Source organism: Sciurus vulgaris (assembly GCF_902686455.1).
Source record: "Sciurus vulgaris genome assembly, chromosome: 18".
Taxonomy (NCBI): domain Eukaryota; kingdom Metazoa; phylum Chordata; class Mammalia; order Rodentia; family Sciuridae; genus Sciurus; species Sciurus vulgaris.
The window spans coordinates 22,859,962-22,883,568 of NC_136479.1; the positions used below are offsets into that span (position 1 = coordinate 22,859,962).

A 23,607-nucleotide genomic window follows, 5' to 3' on the forward strand; every position below is an offset into this window, starting at 1 on the left:
GGAAGAGGAGCAAAGGAGCGCGCATCCTGTCCACCAATTCGCCCCGCCCGCCTGACGAATCTGCGTCTGTTCAACGCGCCACTCAAATCTCCCGAGCTCTGGCTGGCCTCCTCCCCTTCGCCCCGCCTCCTTTCCCTTAGGGATTAGTCGCAGCTTTCGTCGCCGCTGATTCGTTAGGAACCCCAGTCCGGAGCAGCTGGATATTGGTGGTGAAACCCACTCTCCGGGGAATGCGGCCAATCTCCAGGCTCCTTGGGCCACAACTCCCGAGCCATACAGGGCGCCGGCCGAGGCAGGGCCGCTACCCTCGGGCCCGTGGATCTCCCGGCAGCGCCCGTGACGAAAGTGCGAATGCAGACGCTGTGCCCTCTGGGCCTCGCGCAGGTGGCGGTGGTGTTTGGTGCGCGCGCCGGGGAGGTGGTGGTGGGGGGGCGCCGCCGCCGCCACCGCTGCGGGGCCGGGTCTCGCGCTGCCGCCGCCGCCGCCGCCTCGCGCCACTGAGGTGCCGCGCGGGGTGGGGGGAGGGGGAGCCGCTCGCCACGAGCGGGTGAGTAGGGCCGCGGCGCGCGTGCGCGGAGACCGGGGGGGTGCAGAACGCGCCGGGGCGGGAGGAGAGGGCAGCGGCGCGCGTTCCCCCCACCCCCCCGCCCGGATTCGGGGCCGAAGCCGGGTCTCGGGCTCGGTCTCGCGGTGTTTCCAACGCCCCGAAGAGGTGCCACCTCTCGGCCAGAGGATCGGGGCGCGGGGACGGGAGCGGCTGTGTGGGAGCGGGAGCCGGGCTTGGCCCGGGCCGCTGGCCGGTGAGGAGGCGTGAGGGGGCGGGGCCTGCCAGGGGGCGGGGGAGGGGTCTTGCGCCGAGGCCAAGTGGGGCGCGCGCTGGGGAGAGCGGGAAGGTAAGGGGGCGCGAGATGGGCCTGGGGGCCTGAGGGTAGAGTTGGGAGGTGGAGAGAGAATGGGGTGTTGTGGTGAAACAGGGTACTTGGGGCAAAATCTGAGGGAGCCATGGGTCTTGGTGAGGTGTGGAAACTGGAGTGATGAGAGAACCTGGAATCTGGGCTAGCCAATGAGGGGACAGCAAGGGAGTCAGGCCTAAGTCCTGGACCCTCTTTGCGTATCCCCCTTTTCCTAACAGTGTAAATGAGCAAAGATGGATCAAGAAGGTGGGGGAGATGGGCAGAAAGCCCCGAGCTTCCAGTGGCGGAACTACAAGCTCATCGTGGATCCTGCCTTGGACCCTGCCTTGCGCAGGCCTTCTCAGAAGGTGTACCGCTATGACGGAATCCACTTCAGTGTCAACGTGAGTGCCCCAGCGCTTTCATTGCTTTTTAGGGGACTCTGGGACCCCTTTTTCTCTGTTACTCCTTTCAGCACCCAGAACTCCCATATTCAGAGCTTGCCTTCTCAAAAATGAGCAAGTGAACCCAGCTGTTTAGCATCCTGAAGGTCCTCAGATGGGCCTCTTAGAGCTCAACAATCTGGTTTCATCCTGAGCTGTGTTTCTGTTCCTGCTTTCCTTACTAGGACTCAAAGTATATACCGGTCGAAGACCTCCAAGATCCTCGTTGCCATGTCAGGTCCAAAAACAGAGACTTTTCCCTCCCAGTCCCTAAGTTTAAGGTAGGTGTCTCCTGGTGTGGTGGCCTTTTGAGGGTGTGGAGGGCCTGGCACTCTAGTCTTTACAGAGCATGATAAAATGGGTATTCCAATGAAAGCATGACAGCCAGTTATAACAACGTCTGGATCTGTGAGGCTGAGATGTTCTGGACAGGAGGTACACTTGTATAGCTGAGGTGTCCCAGGTGTATCTGTGATGGCAAGACTGTTGAATTCTTGAAAGATGAGGTAAGGACAAATTTAGCTATCATGCCTGTCACTGTGTATTCCTAGACAGTGCCTAGCATGACAGCAGGAAATCCCAGTTCTTCAGCAATTAAGAGAAGTGACAAGACTACTGCCTCTCTGCCTGTGTTCTTTGCCTCTCATTTGGCCATGTGATCCTCCATCTTATTTCCTAAGAGCATTTCCATTTTCCAGTCCAAGCAGGATACTCACCATGCCTTGAACTGAGCTTAGAAAACTGGTGGTTCTTAGTTACCTTCACTAATTCTTTATTTTTGTTTTATTTATTTTTCCTTCACTAGTTCTTTCTTCTTCCTGAATAGTTGCAGAGTCTCTTCACCCTTTTTTTTTACTTAGCGTACTTTTCCTGGACAATCTCTATAGCTCTGACTATTACTTCAGTGTTAATGACTTCCAAGTATGTTTCCAGCCAACATCAATCTCGAACTCCACACTTGTATGCCTGCTAGAGGGACAGCTCCATCGGAGGCCCCACAGACTTCTCAAACTCAATAAGAGATTTAAAATAAATCTCTTTGTCCTCTCAGTCCTGTTCTCCCTTTCATTTCCCTCTACTAATAAATGACAACACTATTTCCTTAGCTGCACAGGCTGGAAATTAGGGATTATCCAGTAGTTTTTCTTTGCCTTTATCTTAATTTTTTTATTTCTGTTGCCATTTCCTTAATGTGGACCCTCATATTCATTTCACTGGGTTTTCTTGTCTCCATGCTCCATTCATCTGCTCTGTCCTGCTGAGATTTCTCTCTTTGATTTTACTATTCTCTTTTACTCTTTTTGCCAAGTCTATGTTTTTGAGCATTGTCATGATCTGGCCAAGCCTTATCCTCTGCTTTGACATCGTATTCCTATGCTATTTTCATACTTTGTAATAAACTTTGTAATTTTTAGAAAGTGCCAAGTTTTTTTAAGAAGTTTTATGTACTTACTTACATATCATGTTATTCAACTCAGGGCCTCACACACATTAGGCAAACACTAAGCTACATCCCCAGCCCTTTTCATTTTATTTCAAGGTAGAGTCTCACTAAGTTGCACATACTGGCCTTGAACTTGGGATCCTTCTGCCTCTACCTCCCAAGGAGCTGAAGTATAGACATGTAACTCTGTGCCTGACTATTTGCTTATTTTTTGAGATGGGGTTTTGCTGTGTTGCCCAGGCTGGCCTCAAACTCCTACCCTTAAGCAGTCCTCCTCCCTCAACCTCCTGAGTAGCTGGAACTACAGGTGTATGCCACTGTGCCCAGTTGCCAAATTGTTTTATAGTTCCATGTCCTAGAAGTCCTTGTTATTTTGGTGGACTCCTGTATATTCAAAAAGCCCAGTAAAAATGACACCATGAGTTCTTCCCTGATTGTACTCTGTATAAAGGTTCCCTTCCCTTGGCTCCCAGAAACCCTTTCTACACCCCTTCTGACACTATGTCACTTTGTGATTGTGTGTACCTGTCCTTTCTACTTTTCTAAGTGGGAATCTTTTTTTTTCCACCTCTGTATTTCTCTACCTTTGTATTTCTAAGTGCCTAGCCCATTATAGTCATTAAAAGCTGAACCAGTGGATTATTTCCGTACAACTTGTTCCTTCCATGTGTGTATTTCTGTTCGTAGTTCTTGCCATTCTGTGGTGACAAGAATTCAGGGACTGATGTAGTCCTTATTGTGACCGCCTTCTCTTGCCCTTCAGTCTCCCAGACATCTGTCTCTCTTGACCTCATGAAGCTTAGCTAAAGTTTCTCAAAAAGCAAAGAAACAGTGGTCAGTATAGAGACCCTAGAACTCTTGTCTTCTCCACAGCTGGATGAGTTCTATATTGGACAGATTCCACTTAAGGAAGTGACTTTCGCAAGACTCAATGACAACGTGCGGGAAACCTTCTTAAAGGATATGTGCCGAAAGTACGGTGAGGTGGAAGAGGTAGAGATCCTTCTTCACCCCCGTACTCGCAAGCACCTGGGCCTGGCCCGTGTACTTTTCACCAGCACTCGGGGTGCCAAGGAAACAGTCAAAAATCTCCACCTTACCTCTGTTATGGGCAACATCATCCATGCTCAGCTTGACATCAAAGGTGAGGGGCTCCCATGCCTGCTGCTCAAGGTTGGTCTTTATCACAGATTGTAAACTCAAATGCTTGTTGGGATGAGACCAGTGATCTGTCAGGATTCTTTTTCTGAAACTGTTGGGGCCAGATGCGTATCTAAACTCGCAATTTTTCAAATTGTAGAGAGGAATTATGGTCCTTGTATGATGCTTTTTGTGTCATTGCCAGCATGGTTGGGATGGCACTCCATATTCAATCCCATGAATATCCATAAAAAATTGTAGCTAGGTATTGTGATGCATGCCCATAATTCCAGTGACTAAGGAGGCTGGAGCAAGAGGATCATGAGTTCAAAGTTAGCCTCAGCAATTTAGTGAGGCCCTAAGAAATTTAGTGAGACCCGGTCTCTAAATAAAATACAGAAAAGGGCTGGGGAAGTACCTTAGTGGTTAAGTGCCCTGAGTTCAATCCTCAGTACCAAAATAAAAAATTTAAAAATTAAATAAAAAGAGGGCTGGGGATGTAGCCCAGTGGTAAAGTACTCCTTTTTTCTAGTACTGCAAAAAAGGAAAACAAATTGTGTTGAAGTTTAATACATGGTAGGCTGAATAAAGACTATAGTAAATCAAGTTAGGTTAATAACAAATTCTCAAAAATATTAGGTTTTCAGCTGGGCACAGTAGTGCATGCCTGTAATACCAGCAGTTTGGGAGTCTGAGGAAGGAGGAGCATAAGTTCAAAGCCAGCTTCAGAAACTTAGCAAGGCCTTAAACAACTTAGCAAGACCCCATCTCAAAATAAAATATAAAAAGGTCTGGGGATATGGCTCAGTGTTGAGGTGTGCCTGGGTTTAATCCCTGTACCAGGAAAAACAATAACAACAACAAAAACTAGGTTTTCATTTGGTTTGAGTTTTAAAATTTTAGCCAGGCATGGTGGCACATGTCCTTAATCCTAGTCACTTGGAGGCTGAGGCAGGGCGCTCATAAGTTTTAGGCCAGCCTCAGCAACTTTGTGAGGCCCTAGGCAACATCTCAAGAACTTGTCTCAAAATAAAAAATAAAAGGGCTAGGGATGTGGCACAGTGGTTAAGCACCCTGGCTTCAATCCTTGATACTGATAAATAAATAAATAAATAAATAAATAAATAAATAAATAAGGTCTGGGGATGTGGCACAATGGTAGAAAACCCTGGGTTCAGTCTCCAGTACCACAAATAAAGAGAAAAAACGATCTCTGAAGACAAGGCAGTCTGAACTGCTTTGTTAAGGAGCAGTAGGGAGGAGTAGAACCTGTGGTGAACTGTACATGTAACTCCATCTAAAAAGGCAGCTGTTAGTTGACATTAACCAGTTTGCAAATGAGAATGAGGCCTTGTATTCCCAAATTTGATTTTTCAAAGAAAAGTCAGTAACTTAGATATTTGTATGTTATTTGATGGCTTTTAAATATTGCATCCCTTCCAGGATATTTTAAGTCATTTTATAAGACACATAAAATAGGATTGTGGGCTGGATTTAGTCTTCAGGCTGCCATTCTGGAAACTTTAGTACATAGGATGAGGAGCATGGGAAAATTTATCATCAGACAACCTGAAGTTTGTTTGAATTCCATTTCTTCCATTGACTGATTGTGCGACTTGTGCAGATCAGTTTGCTTTAGGCTTATAAAATAGGGGTACTCATTCTGTGAATAATCTAGTGTAGTAGCATATGTAGAAGTATATTTATAAACTGCAAAATGTCATAAAATATGCCATTTGTAGCCGTTAAGAGGTGGAGAAGAGGTAACAATTCCTAGAGATAAAGAGAAGGTAGGAGAACTGAAATCCCAGAACTCAAGACTCCCAAGAAATTTTAGGAAGCTTGAGACCTAAGAAAGAAGGACTAACAAATGAGAAAGACGTTGTTTCTCTTTCTGACTATTGATTCCCATTTCTCTTTCTCCAGGACAACAACGAATGAAGTACTATGAATTGATTGTCAATGGCTCCTATACCCCTCAGACAGTGCCCACTGGGGGCAAGGCCCTGAGCGAGAAGTTCCAGGGTTCTGGTGCAGCCACTGAGACGGTAAGAAGCTCGTGGTTGCCATCACCCTAGCCTTGTGGACACAGTGTGTGATTGCTACAAGCAGGAACCATCTTTGGAGGTTCTTCACTATTCTTCACTATTAAATGGAGAAAAAGCCAAGAAAAGATGTCTAAATGCTTTAAAAAGTCGGGGAACTATGATTCTTGGTTTGGGACAAGGCAAGTTTTCAAATGGTGCTGCTTTACCTTTTTCCTTGCCCCACTCTCTCCCTCCAGACTGAATCCCGCCGCCGCTCTTCCTCTGACACAGCTGCCTACCCAGCAGGCACTGCTGTGGTGGGCACCCCTGGCAATGGCACCCCTTGCTCCCAGGATACAAGTTTCTCCAGCAGCCGACAAGACACCCCATCTTCCTTTGGCCAGTTCACCCCTCAGTCCTCCCAAGGAACCCCCTACACATCTCGGGGCAGCACCCCTTACTCTCAGGACTCTGCTTACTCCAGCAGGTACAGAGTGGGGCTGTAGCCTTCAAATTCTGGGAATTACCTCTGAGAAGAGGTTCAGAATCTAAGAGAAGTTGGAAATTGTTTGTGCTAGTCTCTGTAGATTCAGCCAACAAATTGCTGTCTTCAGGGGCTGAGGCTGTTAGCTCAGTGGTAGAATGCTTGCCTAGCATGTGTGAGGCACTAGGTTTGGTTCTCAGCATTGCCTATAAATAATAAAGGTTCATTAACAACTAAAAATATTTTTTTAAAAAATTGCTGTCCTCAGGGACACTAAATGGCAATGAACACTAAAGTTTTTTGGGGGGCAGTTTAACAGGGCATGAGAAGCAGGATTGTTGGATTTTGTCATATAGAGATGAGCCTAGCTAACTCTCCCACTTCTTCTCCAGCACCACCTCAACCTCCTTCAAGCCCCGGCGGTCAGAGAATAGCTACCAAGATTCCTTTTCTCGCCGCCATTTTTCTGCATCTTCTGCCCCAACAACGGCTTCTACAGCCATCTCAGCTACCACTGCAGCCACCGCCTCATCCTCCTCTTCTTCCTCCTCATTGTCCTCATCTTCCTCATCATCGTCTTCTTCCTCGTCCTCTCAATTTCGTGGTTCTGACTCAAACTACCCAGCGTATTATGAAAGCTGGAATCGTTACCAGCGCCATGCTTCCTACCCACCCCGCCGGGCAACTCGGGAGGAGCCCCCTGGGGCCCCTTTTGCAGAAAATACCGCTGAGCGCTTCCCACCTTCCTACACCTCCTACTTGCCCCCTGAGCCCAGCCGGGCCACTGACCAAGACTACCGGCCTCCAGCCTCAGAGGCCCCACCCCCTGAGCCTCCAGAACCTGGTGGAGGTGGGGGTGGTGGGGGGCCCAGCCCTGAGAGAGAAGAAGCTCGGACCTCCCCTCGCCCAGCCTCACCTGCCCGTTCCTGCTCCCCAGCCCCAGAGACCACCAATGAGAGTGTACCCTTCGCCCAGCACAGCAGCCTGGATTCCCGCATCGAAATGCTGCTGAAGGAGCAGCGCTCCAAATTTTCTTTCCTGGCCTCTGACACAGAGGAGGAGGAAGAGAACAGCAGTGCAGGCCCTGGGGCTAGAGACACAGGGAGTGAGGTGCCTTCTGGGTCAGGTCATGGGCCCTGCACACCCCCTCCGGCCCCAGCTAATTTTGAGGATGTGGCACCTACAGGGAGTGGGGAACCAGGGGCTGCCCGAGAGTCTCCCAAGGCCAACGGACAGAACCAGGTGAGTCTGGGGTCAGCCAGGGGAGGTACTTGGGATTTGGGAGGCAGGGTTGGACCCTGAGGGAGAGGGAGGGGAATTAGACAAGAAAATGGGTCTAAGGAAAAGCCCAGGAAACAAGCAGATTCTCTGTTACCCTCCTCTGCACCCCTACAGGCTTCTCCATGCTCTTCTGGAGAGGACATGGAGATCTCCGATGATGACAGGGGTGGCTCACCCCCTCCGGCCCCAACACCCCCCCCAGCAGCCTCCTCCCCCACCTCCTCCACCACCTCCTCCCCCTCCTTACCTGGCTTCCCTTCCCCTTGGTTATCCTCCCCACCAACCTGCCTACCTCCTCCCGCCCCGACCCGATGGGCCACCCCCCCCAGAGTACCCCCCACCTCCACCACCACCACCCCACATCTATGACTTTGTGAACTCCCTGGAACTTATGGATCGACTCGGGGCTCAGTGGGGAGGGATGCCTATGTCCTTCCAGATGCAGACCCAGATGTTAACTCGGCTTCACCAGCTGCGACAGGGCAAGGGATTGACTGCTGCCTCTGCTGGTCCTCCTGGTGGGGCCTTTGGGGAGGCCTTCCTCCCTTTCCCGCCCCCACAAGAGGCAGCCTATGGCTTGCCCTATGCTCTGTATACACAAGGGCAAGAAGGCCACGGGGCATACTCCCGGGAAGCCTACCACCTGCCTTTGCCCATGGCAGCTGAGCCCCTGCCCTCCTCCTCAATCTCTGGTGAAGAGGCCCGGCTGCCTCCTAGGGAAGAAGCAGAGCTAGCAGAAGGCAAGGCCCTACCATCAGCGGGCACTGTGGGCCGTGTGTTGGCCACCCTAGTCCAAGAAATGAAGAGCATCATGCAGCGAGACCTCAACCGCAAGATGGTGGAAAATGTGGCCTTTGGAGCATTTGACCAGTGGTGGGAAAGCAAAGAAGAGAAGGCCAAGGTGAGTGCCTGGGACTGGGCAACCTGGAACTTTGTTGGAAGGGGTAGGTAGACCTCTGGTTTCTGCCGGTCAAAGCATGTGAAAAGTGAGACTACTGGCACTTGGGACATTCTAGTTGGTCAGGGGAGTTTTATTGGGGCACAGAGCTGCAGACAAATACAGATCTGAGTGTTAGAAGAGCTTCATCCTGTCTCTATTGTTTGCTCGCAGTGGAAAAGGCCCTTAACGGCCTGTTTTCAGTTTTGCCATTTGTAAACTGGGAAAAATAGTAGCTGTTTCTTAAGGTCCGTGGACTAAGTGTGCAAACTTGAGGAAAATGACTGTAAAGGACTGGTAGAGGCATGGCAGAGATGGTGTCGAGTGGAGGAATAAATTAATGCATCTCTATTCTTGGGGCCTGGGAAGAGTGGTTCTCAGGCAGGAGGGATCTTCAGAAGTTCAGTCCCCCTACTTTCTGCAGCCATTCCAGAATGCAGCCAAACAGCAAGCCAAGGAAGAGGATAAAGAGAAGACAAAGCTCAAAGAGCCAGGCATGCTGTCCCTTGTAGACTGGGCCAAGAGTGGAGGTACCACAGGCATAGAGGCCTTCGCCTTTGGATCAGGGCTCCGAGGGGCCCTGCGGCTGCCTTCATTCAAGGTACCCTGAACTGTGATCTAAGTAGAGTGGGGAAGGGATAGGGGTGGTTAGGAACCATGAGTGAGTTCTAAATATACTCTATGTCTTTCTTATCTCCCAGGTAAAGCGGAAAGAGCCATCAGAAATTTCAGAAGCCAGTGAAGAAAAGAGGCCGAGGCCATCCACTCCTGCTGAGGAAGATGAAGATGGTGAGTGGGAGATCAGGCAAAAGGAGAAAGGGAATGGGCTTCTTAGAGAGGGAAAGAGCCAAGTGAAAATGTTGGTGTTGAGTTAAAGTGAAAATAAAAAACCCTTCTGTGAGATGTTAGAGGCACCGATAGGATTCTCTTTGGAATCATAGTTGTGGGTCTTACTCTGGTAGGCTGGCTTAAGTTTTTCTAAATCTTGGTTTTCTGCCTACCACATGAAAATAATAACTTCAGTATTTGGAATCAAACTTGGAGGTTAAATCAAGTCATTTACCCAAGTTTACCATCTAATGTTCCCCTACAACCTTCCTCCTACTTTGTTGAAGTCTGAGCTATTGGTTGACAGCTTGCATGACTGGGAAACTTCCTTACTGAGTCAGATCTACTTCCCTGGACACCCATTGGCCTCAGGTACTCTTTTCATGGGCCAGACAGAACAAGTTGACTTGCTCTTGTTCTCCCAGTGGAGAAAAGGATGAAAGATAAAATGGGTGGGGTTTGTCTAAACGATAAATTGTTTGGTAATTGCCAGGTGTTTGTGTTTCTTCATTGAGTTTTAGCTTTCTGTAAACTGAGGTCTGTTGGGAAGGTCAGCAAGTGTATAGAAAACTCCTCGCATGTGGGTTAGGGAAGTAGTAACATTGTTGATGGGAATTGCCCTAAACATCACTCACCTAGACCCTGACCGAGAAAAGGAAGCTGGAGAACCAGGACGTCCGGGGACCAAGCCCCCAAAGCGAGATGAAGAACGAGGCAAGACCCAGGGCAAGCACCGAAAATCCTTTGCTCTGGATAGTGAAGGGGAGGAGGCATCTCAGGAGTCTTCCTCAGACAAGGTGAGGGGTGCCACGTCCCTGCCAGAAGCCTATTTCTGAATCCTCGTTCCTGTGTCAACTTCTCTCTGGGTTGGAGCCTAGTCATGGAGGACTAGTTGTCCCTTTCCTGTTAGTCCCTATTTATCCTTTTTGTTAAGGATGAGGAAGATGATGAGGAAGATGAAGAAGATGAAGAGAGAGAAGCAGCTGTGGATACTGCTAAGAAGGAGACAGAAGCATCAGATGGTGAGCAAGATAGTTGAATAGAGTTCTGGCTTAGGAAGGAAGGGATTCAGCTGCCTGGCTTGCCCTTTCCTGAGCCCACATAACCTTCCTGTTGGTCATACTGGCCACTTTTGCCCTTACAGTGGCAACTGTTTTAGCCACATCCTTTGGAACTCTTGGCCCCTGGAAACATTAACTTAGGTTCTCAAAAGGGTCTCTCCTGCTTGCTTCTTCTGAAACGCAGCTCTTTTCTGAGGATAACTGAGCAAAGTGTCTATTTTACCAAGCCCTAGAGACAAGGGGGTCTTCATTCTCTTGCGTTTTGATGCTGCCAAACTGGACCTTCACACCTTGGGACCCTGCTCTTCCCTTAAGGCCCAGCCATCAAGCTCCCTCTTTCCCTCCTCATGACTGCTATCAACCAGTCATTCTTCTTGTCTAGTTAAATACCCGAACACTCCCCATATCCACTTAGATACATGGTTTAGTCTTCCTTTTCATTCATTCTTTCTGATACATATTGGGCCCATTCTCTGTGCCAGATGCTGTTTTAAGTACTTAAGACATGGCAGTGACCAAGACAGATGTGGTTCTGGTTTTGAGAACTTCCTGGAGGGGAGGCAGAGACTTGTCACAAGTGAACAGATTTTATCACTTCAGATAGAGATCATGCTTTGAAGATAAAATAGGGTAATGGGAGAGTGATAGGAAGACAGACCTGGGGGAAGATTGTTCTACATGTTAGTTAAGGAATGACTCTGAGAAGTACCATTTCAGCAGGATCAGGATGGGGAACATAATCTGAGGCTTTCCTTTGCTGAAGCAGAGGGCAGTATTAGCTACTAAGGATGAGGGATATAGATTGCTACCTATCCTTTTGATCACCACTTTCCATCAGTTTTACCTTCTGGATGCTTCTTGAATTTGTTAGTTGTTTGTTCCCGCTGTCCTGCCTTTCTTAGATTCTTGAAGTAGATTTGACTGATTTTTGTCTCTATTTCTATCTTTCCTCCATTCCAATCCATTTCCCAAATTACTGATGAAATTATCTTTCCTAAAATGTGCCCCTGATCCTCTTCTCTCCATAGAGTCTTTTCCTGGCTCCCTATTTTCCACAATGTGACTCCTTGGACTAACAGTGTAGGCCACTTATAATCTAGCACCTGCTTAACCGTTCAGCTCCATCTCACCATTCTCCAGCCTCCTTCTCAGTCACTAACACCCATTCTAATTTACCCAACTATGTTCTTCAAGGGTGATGAAGTTCTTAGGTTTTTTTTTTAAAGCCCTTCCCATATTACTAGTCTCCCAGAGGCATGGAGCATGCCATGTTCTCCAAGTTTATTTCACCCCAGAATCTTTTCTCACAGAGTCTATTATCCAGATTGTCCTTAAATCCTTAAATGGGAAGAGCTTCAGTAGTACAAGCTGATGGTTTACATGTCTCCAGGTCTCTTGCCTTTGTTGTCCCTGCTTAACCCCTGTGTCTGCATGGTGGGACCCCTTCATGTCCTTGATTTCAGTATCTCCTCAGGGATACCTTCCCTGTCTTGCTCATGCAAGCAGAATCCAGGTCTCCCTTTGCCACGTTCCCCAGCTCCTTGTACTGTTGTTTGTTACCCTGTGAATACATGTGCTTATCTAACTCCTTGACACATTGGACTTGCTAGAATCTAGTAGAGCCTAATGTTCAGAGTAGTGAGCGAGTGAATGAAACTGGCTTGATTGAATGAAGGTCTTCCCACTTTGCCTGATTACTCCTTCTGGATTTCCAGGCGAGGACGAAGAAAGCGATTCGTCCTCCAAATGTTCTCTGTATGCTGACTCAGATGGTGAAAATGGTAGTACGTCAGACTCTGAGAGCAGCAGTTCCTCCAGCTCCTCATCTTCCTCATCTTCCTCCTCATCGTCCTCATCATCCTCTTCATCATCGGAATCCTCCTCGGAAGAGGAAGAAGAAGAGGAGCAGCCAGCAGCAGTTTCCTCAGCCTCTTCGCCCCCCAGAGAAGTCCCAGAACCCCTCCCGGCACCTGTTGAGGAGCCCGAGCCAGAGAGGGTTGCAGGCTCCCCGGTTACACCTCTCTCTGAACAAGAGAAGTCTCCAGCTAGGCCTGCAGGTGGGTGTATAGTACCTGACGTTTGATTTGCGTGTGTGAATTTGTATGTGTCTGTGTCTTTGTGAGAGAACAGTGAAATCTTTTTTTTCTTTTTGGTACTGGGGATTGAACTCAGGGGCACTTGACCATGAGCCACATCCCCAGCCCTATTTTGTATTTTATTTAGAGACAAGATCTCACTGAGTTGCTCATTGCTTTGCTTTTGCTGAGGCTGGCTTTGAGCCCACGATCCTGAGGTAGGATGCCTCAGCCTCATGAGCCACTGGGATTATAGGCATGCACCACTGCGCCCGGCAACAGTGAAATCTTTATTAAGTAATTGTGTACAAGTGTATGTTACTTTGTTGAGGAAACATACAAAAAAAGTCACTATCTCTTGTCCTGTCCCCCTTGGAGACTTTTATGGCCTAACATTTAAACTGTACTGCTGTAGTGGTTCATAGAGCCAGACCATGTGTTTAGTTACTACTGAAGTAAAACAGAAGGTTTTCTCCCAAGTAGGTTAAGGAGAAAATTCCAAATTTAATAAATTTTTACTACTAATCCCCCCCCCCTCCCCCCGCCTTGGTTGCACTGGGGATTGAACCCAGGGCCTCATGCATGTTAGGCAAGTGCTCTACGCTGAGCTACATCCCCAGCCCTTTTTAGTTTTTGTTTTTGGTTTTGGTTTTGGTTTTGGTTTTATTTTGAGACACAGTTTTTCTGAGTTGTTGAGGCTGGCCTTGAATTTACAGTCTCTGACCTCAGCCTCCTGTGTTGCTGGGATTATAGGTGTGCACCACAATGCCCAGTTCCTGCTCATTTTACTTAAGTCTATTTCTTAATATGTAGTGTATATTTGCAGGATTAATTTGGCAAATATTAACATTAATTCAGAACTTGTTTTTATCTTTTCTTTGTGAATTTGCACATTTTGTTGTTATTTTATAGCACATGCATATAATTTATTCTGTTGTGGAAAGTATTTATTCAAGAATTGGATACTAATTGAATGCTTACCACAGCCAGCATCAGATGCAAAGGATATGGTGGGATGTCCATCAAGCTATTCCCACCTGTGTAGAGCTTTACAGTCCATAGGAATACAGACCAGTTGAATAATAAATATGTAAGAAAATTTGTGATTGCAAACTGAAAGCATCATAAAGGCAAAGTGTAGGGTACTCAGAACCTGTAGGCCTGGAGACATCTTCCTGCCGAAGCATAGTCCGACTGAAATCCAGGTAAAGTAGTCAGGTAGGAGGGATTAGAGGTACATGGACCCTTAAGGGAGAGCAGTTTGGGGGACCTGGAAGAAAGAAAAACTTTTGGGTGGTTGAAAGCTAGGGGTAGGTGGGATGATAAAATTGGAGGGGTTGGCAAAAGCCAGACTGTACCGAATGCATAGGCCACATTAGGAATTTGGTCTTTATCTTGAGAGCAGTAGAAAGCCCTCAGAGGAATGACATGATCAGATTTATGATTCGAAAAAAATGCAATGCAGAGAGAACTTGGGAGAGGGAGCAGAGTGATACAGGGAGCCTGCTAAGAAACTGTTCAGTAAATAAGCTATGGTGATAACTGGGACTGAGGTGTTCCCACTGTGCAGTCAGATCAGTCAGTTTTCAAGATACGCTTCAAAAATACATATAATCTCCCAGGGATCTTCCACTTGTTATTGAGACTGCATGATCCAAGGTGATCCAAGTGACCACAGGAAGACTTCCTTACACTGGCACATGTTGCTCCCATCTACACTCCACAAGATAAGGAGTCAGGTTTCTACTGATACCTCACATCCTTCCCAGCCTCTCCTGAGTCCATTGGGTAGCAGAAGGCTGTGAGGCCACAGGCAGCCCAGAAAGGCATCAATCTTAGTAGCCTTCCATTCTCTGTGGAGCAGGGAGGGATGTGGTCACATCTGCATTTCAGAAAGACCATTCTGGGAGGAGGAGGTGAGATTTGGAAAAGGTGAGGAAGAATGTGGGATGACTTTAAAAGGTTTGAAGATTAGGGCATGAACCAAACAGGGTGGTACTATGTGGTGCAGGGGTGTGGAACTGGGGGAAATTTGGTTGAGAGAAACTTAGGAGATAGATGACTTGGTAAAACTACTTATAAGGAAAGGAAACTCAGGAAGTGAATGAGGTTTAAGAAGAAAATTGCTGAGTTTATTTGGGGTTAAGTTTGAGATACCTATGCGACCACCAGGTAGAAACATTGGCAACTGGATCAATAAATCTGATGCCATGGGAACAACAGACTGGAAATAAGATAGTTGAGAATAGTGCAAGTTTAGGTGTAAACTCACTTCTATATCCTAGGAGGGTGTAAGGCATGAGGGAGAAGAGACCAGAGCCTGAAAGTCTTATAAGAGGTAGGGTGGGCAAAGGAACCCAAGGAGACTGAAGAGGGAGTAATCAGGAAGTTAGGAAGGAAACCAAGGAGTGGTGAGTTTTGAACAGCAGGATAAGCATTGGTTTAAAAAGGAGGGAGTAATAATCCCTATTATGAGGTCTCTGAGATGGGAAAAGTATTGGATCTGACACGTCATAGGTGACCTTGATTTCAGTCCAGTGGTTCAGACAAGAAGTGCGGGGGGAGTAAGATAGCTGGTCTAATGGAAGGATAGACTATTCTTGCTGAGAGGAAAGAGTTGAGGGGCCATAACGATATTAGCTAACTTTTAATGTTTATTGTGTGCCAAGCTCTAGGAGCTCATTGGAAACTCATTTTCTCATTCAGTCCTCACAACATTCCTGTTCCCATCTTAGAGATGAGGAATTCGAGGCTTAGTGAGATGCAGCAACATGCTCAAGGTAACATGCTCAAGGAATTGGAGAGATAACAAGAAGAAAATGCAGGATTGATGGAGGAGTTAGCTTAAGTAGGTGAGACTTGGGCATGTACCTGCACTGAAGGGAACCAGGGGCAGATAGATGAACCCAAAGGGGAAGAAATCCTTTCTGTAGTGACATTCCTGGTGAGGGACTGTACATCTGATGTAAATGTATCCATGAGTGGGGAGGCAGTAGGAGCCTGCCTGGAAAAGTGAGGGGAGTGGGAAGCAAGGGTGGATGCGACAAGGTTTGCCAGCTGCATGAAAACCCTGCAGAAGCCAGGGCCTGGGGGAAAGGAGGAAAGAAGTCAGCTGGTTATGTCCATAGGGTAGATGAATAGAAAATGAGTGGTGATGGTAGAAGGATGAGGATGTAGGAGTGTGGAAGGTACTGTGAAAAGAGAGGACCAAGTGAGGGTCCTGGGGGCTGGGCTGAATAAAGACAGTTAATATGGAAGAAGAGAGATGGGCTAGCGGGAAGTCAAGGGATGGGAAATTGAAAAGGGATAGGGGAGTGAACTGAGAGGTGAGTTTGGGCTAATCATATGGTAAGGAATCTTGAGTGTGAATCCACAGTGGAGCCATTCTGGGGATTGATGAGATCAGTGTGTGACTGGTGGAGAGTAGCTGAGGATGAGTGAAGGAGATCTGTAGGAATGTGAGAATCGAGGTAAATTTGTGGGATAGTGAATTCTCCTGGGTAAATGGCTAAGGTAGGAGATGAGAGCAAGATTAGGGCAAGTCTCTTGGGTTTTAGAGAGGACAGAACAGGGAAATCTGAGTTACCAAGGACAGCACTGTGTGACCTGATGGAAGGGTAGCAAAGAACACCCCTATCTCTAAAGAACATGTGGCTACTGGTAATTGGGATCCGAATCGAGGGCTTATTGAGGTTATAATGATAGGAACCAGTTTCCGTCAGTTTAAGTTGAAGAATGGATTTGTATACTGGATGTGACCTGCCTGGTAGAACCTATTTGTCTACCTATTGTCTCCTGAAGCAAAGACCAGAAGGCTTTTAGGTCTTGCCTTCTGTCTTACAGTCTGTCATTCTTTTCTCTCTCTGCAAATTAGCTTTCTCTGCTTCTCCATTCCAGTAGAGGGTGTCCATCCCTGCTAACCTCTAGACTGGCTACTGACAGCTCTGCTCCTTTCTTAGATCCTCATTCTCAAAGAAGTTTCTAATTGCACTGACTTGGGTCATCTTAGTGGTGTCAGTTAGTGATGGACCTAGAAAAGAATGGGGTGTCATGCAGTAAAAATGACTTCTGGGGCTTTCCTCTGCAGGTCTAAGGGTATCAGGAAAGCAATTCTCAGAGAAAAGCAGGGATTGTATTGACTGGGCAGGGATCCCCAAAATTGTCTACAAAAGGAAAGCTTCAGGTGAGAGAGCAAAGGGAAATTTGTGTGAAGCTTAGCTGGGGGGTGGAATTAGTTCTCCTTAGCAGCCAGGCTTCTGAAAGACACCGTAGGTTGCATAGAAACTGGGGTGCCTGGTACAAGCACCTGGGCCTCACCAGCTTTCAGGTGTGGATTGCCACTAGTATCCAGAGCTGAGAACACAGCAAGCTGAGGATGCCAGTCTTATTAAGAGCATGGGTTGAAACCATGGGCACAGGTTGACCACTGCCTGTTCAGGCCAGGCCTGGTGCTGGCTGCCCTTCAGTTTTGTGAGTGGTAGAGCCAGATGTGAAACCACCCAATCCACAAGCATCCAGAGCAGCATAGGGCAGCTGTTAAGAGCATGAACTCAAATCTAGACTGCCTGCATGCAGATGTTCTGTCACTTGCCAAGTGTGTGATCTTGGGCAGGTTATTAATCTTTCTGTGCCTCAATTTCCCTATCCATAAGATGGGATTAATATAGTACTCTCCTCTTAGGGCAGTTTATTGTTGTGACATGAGTTAGCATATATAAAAAAGCTTGTATCCATGTGAGTTGCCACTATACTAACTACAAATATGCTACAGCCAACCAAAAGTGCCAGGCTTCTAGTTTTACAAGGAAGATGTTAACCAGTGTCTGAAGAAGTGGGTGGGCAGGATTCACAAGGACAGTGACCTTGAACAGGGGCTAAAAACTGCTTCCATGTACAAGGGAGGGGAGGGAAGTCATGCTTCCCATCCTAGGGGCTGAGTTGGGGAGACAAAGCAGCATCTCAAAGACAGTATGTCTTTTCCTCCACTTGTCCCTCGTTTGGATCTCAACTTCAGTCTCAGCTTTTTTTTTTAAGTTGTTGATGGACCTTTATTTTTATGCGGTGCTGAGGATCAAACCCAGTGCCTCAACATGTGCTAGGCAAGCGCTCTGCCACTGAGCTACAACCACAGCCCCAAGTCTCAGCTTCTTTAGTAAAGACTTTCTTCTGACCTCTTCCCCTTTAGAACAAATCACCGGTTCTATTTAGGAACTGGGAAGGAAGGCAAATTTTATAAAATGTTTTAATACTGAGATTCAGCTTTTTACTTTGTATCTTTTTTACCTCACTAGACTAGAGAATTTTGTTTATTGTTGGAGTGAGTATTTTAGTTCAGATTTGGCTAATTCAGAATACAGCTGACAGAAACCATCTTGGTCCATGTGCCTAGTCGTTGGACGTGGTTCCATCACTGCCAGTCTTGGTGAAAAGGCTAGAATTCAAATGTTGTGGGGAGCCCTCCCCTATTTTCCCAGTTTGGTTGCACATTTGATTTGTGTGCTCATTGGACTGAGAGCTCTGTGAGGTTGTCTGTCTGCGTTGTTGGGTATACTGTGCCTGACAAAGTTAGGGCTTAGCGTACACTTGCTGACCATGTGAATGAGCAGGTGCAGAATTCCATCCTGTTGAAGAAACCGTAGTGTGTGGGTTTGAGAGGCAGGCAGTGTGTCCCTTGGACCAGGAGGAGGATCTGTGCAATGGGTTTGCTGGGCGGAAGCTGAGAGGAGAGTAAGCACAGCCTGTTGAAATGAGGTAGCCACAGCCCAGCTGAGCCCCAAGTCTCCTGCCTCTAACAACTCTAATGAAGTTGGGCAGAAGCTAACCCTCCTTCCTTTCTTGGTGTGCTTCCTTCCCCAGGTCCCACTGAGGAACCACCTCCCAGTGTGCCCCAGCTGCCCCCAGAGCCACCAGCTGGGCCCCCAGCTCCTATCTCCCGCCCTGAGGAGCGACCCTCTTCTCCTATCCCTCTTCTTCCCCCACCTAAGAAACGCCGGAAAACTGTCTCCTTCTCTGCTGTGGAGGAGGTGCCCGCCCCAGAGCCTCCCCCAGCTGCCCCACCACAAGCCAAGTCTCCTGGCCCAGTTTCTCGCAAAGTTCCCCGGGGCGTGGAGCGGACCATTCGCAACCTGCCCCTGGACCATGCATCTCTGGTCAAGAGTTGGCCTGAGGAGGTGTCCCGAGGGGGCCGGAGCCGGGCTGGAGGCCGAGGTCGCTCCACTGAGGAAGAAGAGGGTGAGCCAGGGACAGAAGTGGACCTGGCAGTACTGGCCGACTTGGCCCTGACCCCAGCCCGGCGAGGGCTGGCCGCCCTGCCTACTGGCGACGACTCAGAGGCCACAGAGACCTCAGATGAGGCAGACCGCCCCAGCCCCCTGCTTAGCCACATCCTCCTGGAGCACAACTATGCCCTGGCCATCAAGCCCACACCTTCCACACCAGCCCCCCGGCCTCCGGAGCCAGTTCCTGCCCCTGCAGCTCTCTTCAGCTCCCCAGTGGATGAGGTCCTAGAGGCCCCTGAGGTGGTAGTGGCTGAGGCAGAGGAGCCAAAGCAGCAGCAACTGCAGCAGCAGCCAGAGGAGGGGGAGGAGGAGGAGGAGGAAGAGGAGGAGTCCGAGTCCTCAGAGAGCAGCAGCAGCAGCAGTAGCAGCGATGGTGAAGGGGCTATCCGGCGACGCAGCCTCCGCTCTCACACCAGGCGCCGGAGACCACCACTCCCACCCCCACCTCCACCGCCCCCCTCCTTTGAGCCCCGCAGCGAGTTTGAGCAGATGACCATCCTGTATGACATTTGGAACTCGGGCCTGGACTTGGAAGACATGAGCTACCTGCGGCTCACATATGAGCGGCTGTTGCAACAGACCAGCGGAGCTGACTGGCTTAACGACACCCACTGGGTCCATCATACAAATATCCTGAGCCATAGAGTCAGGCCTGTCTGCGCAAGATAGGAAGACACAGGCCTGGGGGTGGGGGTGGCCTTCCCTGGGGTCACAGCCCCGGGCAGTGTCTTCCTCAGATCACTCCTAGTGCTGCATTGATCTCCCTCCCTGTCTGTTCAGTTCACTGTGCCATGTTCAGCCTGGGGGTTTCTCCTCTGGCTACCCAGCCATCTTTTCTCTCTGCCTCATACCTCTTTTCTGCCTCCCAAAGTTTTTCTGGCAGAAAAAGTGGAGTCCAAGACTGACTTCTGTCATCTGCTGTCCCTTCACACCTAATATGCCCACCAGCTCAGACCGGCCGCCCTTTCCTTGGGCTGGGACTGGGGTGGATGGAGAGGAGCAGGCTCCAGGGATCTGGCCAATGAGGGACCCATTCTCTTCCTTAACACCCTGCACTCACCAACCTGAGCACTCCAAAGCGCAAGCGGCGGCCCCAAGATGGGCCCCGAGAGCACCAGACAGGCTCAGCACGCAGTGAAGGTTATTACCCCATCAGCAAGAAGGAGAAGGACAAATACCTGGATGTGTGCCCCGTCTCAGCCCGGCAGCTGGAAGGAGTGGACACTCAGGTGGGGCCCTGCCTCCTGGCCCACTGTCTCCTCTCACCATCCTCCCATTGCTTATTTCCCTTTGTCCTCCTCACAGGGGACTAACCGTGTGCTTTCGGAGCGCCGGTCTGAGCAGCGGCGGCTGCTAAGTGCCATTGGCACCTCAGCCATCATGGATAGTGATCTACTAAAATTAAACCAGCTCAAGGTGAGGAATGGGGACCTGGGAAGGAAAGAAGCTCAATGAAAAGTGAGGTGAGCTACCCTAGTAGGATCCTGTCTTTGGGTTGTGGGGGGAATGAAATATTTTTCATTCTGGGAGGTCTGTAGGAAAGGTGAAGAGCTTGGTCTTGAGAGGCATGCAGCAGTAGAATCTACCTTCTGCCCCCTAGTTCCGAAAGAAGAAGCTTCGATTTGGCCGGAGCCGGATCCACGAGTGGGGTCTGTTTGCCATGGAACCCATTGCAGCTGATGAGATGGTCATTGAATACGTGGGTCAGAACATCCGCCAGGTGAGGCTCCAGATTCAGCACCAGACTCAGCTCCTTATGTGGCCCCAGACAACATAGGATTTCCCATGAGTACCATTTGACCCTCTAGGCAAATCCTTACCCTCTCAGCTCCAAGTTTTAGCCAGTGAAAACCTGTGTCCTTTATCCTTCATTAGTAATATGTCAGTAAACAATATTAGTGGTCCAGCAGGAAACAGGACTGGTAGTTTCTTTCCCTTTAAGGAAGTGGGGAGCCAGGTGCAGTGGCACATTCTTGTAATCCCAACAACTTAGGAGGTTAAGGCAGGAGGATCACAAGTTTGAGGCCAGCCTCATCAGCTTAGCAAGGCACAAAGCAACTTAGTGAGACCCTATCTCCAGATAAAAAAAAGGGTTGGGGATGTAGCTCAGTGGTAAAGTGCCTCTGTGTTCAATCCCCGGTACCGAAAACAAAACAAAAAAAAAAAAAAAAAGGAAGTGGGGAATATTGGACAATGAATGACAATAAAGAATAGTGTATGGTATTAAAGGGAAAGCTTAGGGAGGCAGGAGCAGTGAGCACATACTAGGGTGTAAGACATCAAGAGAGTGATGTTTAAGCTGGCAGCTGAAAGACAGGAACTCCCAGGCCCAGGTGAGAAGTGTGCTAAAGCCTGGAGGTTGGGTAGTCCTAGGAGCAGGAGATCAGAATGGCTAATCAGAAGAAGTAGGGCCAGTGTCAGGTGAGAATTTGGAGGGGCATGTGGAGCCCAGGTTCTCCAGAGCTGGGGAGCAATATTAGTAAGGGCCCCCAGTGAGAGAGGGAATCTCTGGAAAGCTAAGCAGAAGAGAGCCTTGGCGGTTAGTAAGCTCCCTCTGGCTGTGCTGGGAAGAGAGAACTAGTCGAGGCTGACACTAGTGGTGCTGTCACAGATCCATGCCAAGGTGAAGGTGGCCTGGACTGGTGACCAGGCAGTGAGCTGGCTGTGGAGAGTGAGAACAAAGAAGGAGGTGAGGCCCTTTCTTAGGGTGCTACCATTAGATTATGACTATGATGGGGCCCTAGTGAAGTGAGAGTGAGCAGGAGGAACAGATGTGTGATCAGGATGAGTTCCAATCAGGACACATGATGTTGCAGGGCTCCAGGGACATCTGAAGATGACACTCTACTGAGGTGGATTTTGGCTGGAGATGGGAGTTTGGGAGGAGTCCCCACTACTTAGCTGACAGTGGAAGTTCTGGGAGGGAATGAGATCACCCAGGGAGAAAGTGCAGAGGGCTCATTGTTGCATTTACTGAGAAACAATTGCTCCTCCACACAGGTCCTAACAGATAACCTGCCATTTGCATTGACCGTCTAGGCCAACAGGTGCCTGTTTTGGAGAGAGGATCCTAGGAGAAGAGATGAATAGGGTTCAGTTTTTGACATGTCCCCTGCCAGTACAGATTTCTCTGGAGTCCTCTTGTTGGTGACTTAATCAAAAAGGCAGCCAGAGTATTAGGATGGGTGGCCAAAAAGGCAGGGTTTCTAGAAGCAGTCAAGGTGGAGGGTTGAGGTCCAGGCCTAGCTGGTATGGACTCTGGAGTTGATAGCTGGCAGATTGTCCAGAGGGGCTGGTAGGACCCACCCAGCTGAGGGCCATACCATGACCTTCCTATCCTATACTGCCAGATGGTGGCCGACATGCGGGAGAAGCGCTATGTACAGGAGGGTATTGGCAGCAGCTACCTGTTCCGGGTGGACCATGACACCATCATTGATGCTACCAAGTGTGGCAACCTGGCAAGGTTCATCAACCACTGCTGCACGGTGCGCTGGGAGCTAGGTGGAGGGATGGGAGGGGCATGGAAGGGGGCACAGCTCACACTGTCCTCCCCTCCTGCAGCCCAACTGCTATGCCAAGGTGATCACCATCGAGTCACAGAAGAAGATTGTGATTTACTCCAAGCAGCCCATTGGCGTGGATGAGGAGATTACCTACGACTACAAATTCCCGCTGGAGGACAACAAGATCCCGTGTCTATGCGGCACTGAGAGCTGCCGTGGCTCCCTCAACTGAGGTGGGGCAGGACTGGTGCCCACACCCCTATTTATTCCCCTTGGTGCCCTGAGCTCCCAGCAAACCCCCAGCCTTAGTGGGTTCAGCAGGGCCCACATGCCCCCATCTCCCAAGTGTGGGGTTGGGGGCTCCAAGCCCAGCGAGGGAGCCTCAGTCCCTTGATGAGGCAGCTTCTGCCTCCCCTGTCACCCCTGCCCACCCACCTCTTAATTTTTTTTCTTTGCGGAGAAGAAGCTGTAAATGTTTTGTAGCTGCCAGCAGCTGTTTCCTGTGGAAACCTGGGGTGCCGGCCTGTACAGATCCTGTTCTTGGGGGCTGCACAGCCCTCTTGCTTTGTGTTAATGGGGACTTCCCCTTGTGCCCTGCGTGCACCCCTCCCCAGTTCAGGGGTCTCTAGGGGCAGTGGCCATGTTCTCCTCTGGGGGGGGCCCTGCGCCCCCTGTCCTGGGGACTCCGTGCCTGGAACCCTGCCTCATCTTCTGTTCCTGCCAGACCCTTTGGGTCACCCTCCCACCCTGGTGTCTGGAGGCTTTGGCTTAGCCAGGCCAGGATGGTGGGGGTGGGCCCTTCTTGTTGGGCTGGATTGTATATATGTTAATAGCGCAAACCCAAGGCCACATTTTTATAATTGTGATTAAACTTTATTGTACAAAAGTGCTTGGTCAGTATCTTTGGGGGAGAGCAGGCTGGGATGGGGGGTTGAGACAGTGGGTGGGGCAAGATGAAGAGAGGGAAAGTGGGTGGTCTGAAGTTTGGGGTGGGTAGAGGGGCTTGCAGGCAAGAGCCCAGACCTGCAGACCCAGCTGCCACTGCTTTGGATCACCTGACAGGCTGCCATGGCCATGCCAGGAATCCCCCACCAAGGCCAGCCAGAGTTGGGCCAAGGTCAGGCCTCCCTTTCCTTCCCAGAACTACAGCTGCTGCTGGGCCTCTGGCCTCCTGGGAGATCCAGCAAGAGGAAAGGACTGAGGTCATGCA

At 49.3% G+C, this 23,607-nt stretch overlaps 1 protein-coding gene across 1 annotated transcript; it reads left to right on the forward strand.

The window, feature by feature from the left end:
- The first annotated feature begins 247 nt into the window (after positions 1 to 247).
- Positions 248 to 23,262, forward strand: SETD1A (SET domain containing 1A, histone lysine methyltransferase). The gene is given in 20 exon segments (XM_079120503.1): positions 248 to 384; positions 1,133 to 1,297; positions 1,522 to 1,617; positions 3,654 to 3,924; positions 5,847 to 5,968; positions 6,205 to 6,434; positions 6,824 to 7,673; positions 7,827 to 7,904; positions 7,906 to 8,613; positions 9,074 to 9,250; positions 9,351 to 9,438; positions 10,117 to 10,274; positions 10,412 to 10,499; positions 12,254 to 12,595; positions 18,470 to 19,519; positions 19,948 to 20,120; positions 20,197 to 20,307; positions 20,492 to 20,611; positions 22,242 to 22,379; positions 22,456 to 23,262. Coding segments are annotated over 19 exon segments (5,124 nt in total). The 5' UTR covers positions 248 to 384; positions 1,133 to 1,147; the 3' UTR covers positions 22,630 to 23,262.
- The last annotated feature ends 345 nt before the right edge of the window (positions 23,263 to 23,607 follow it).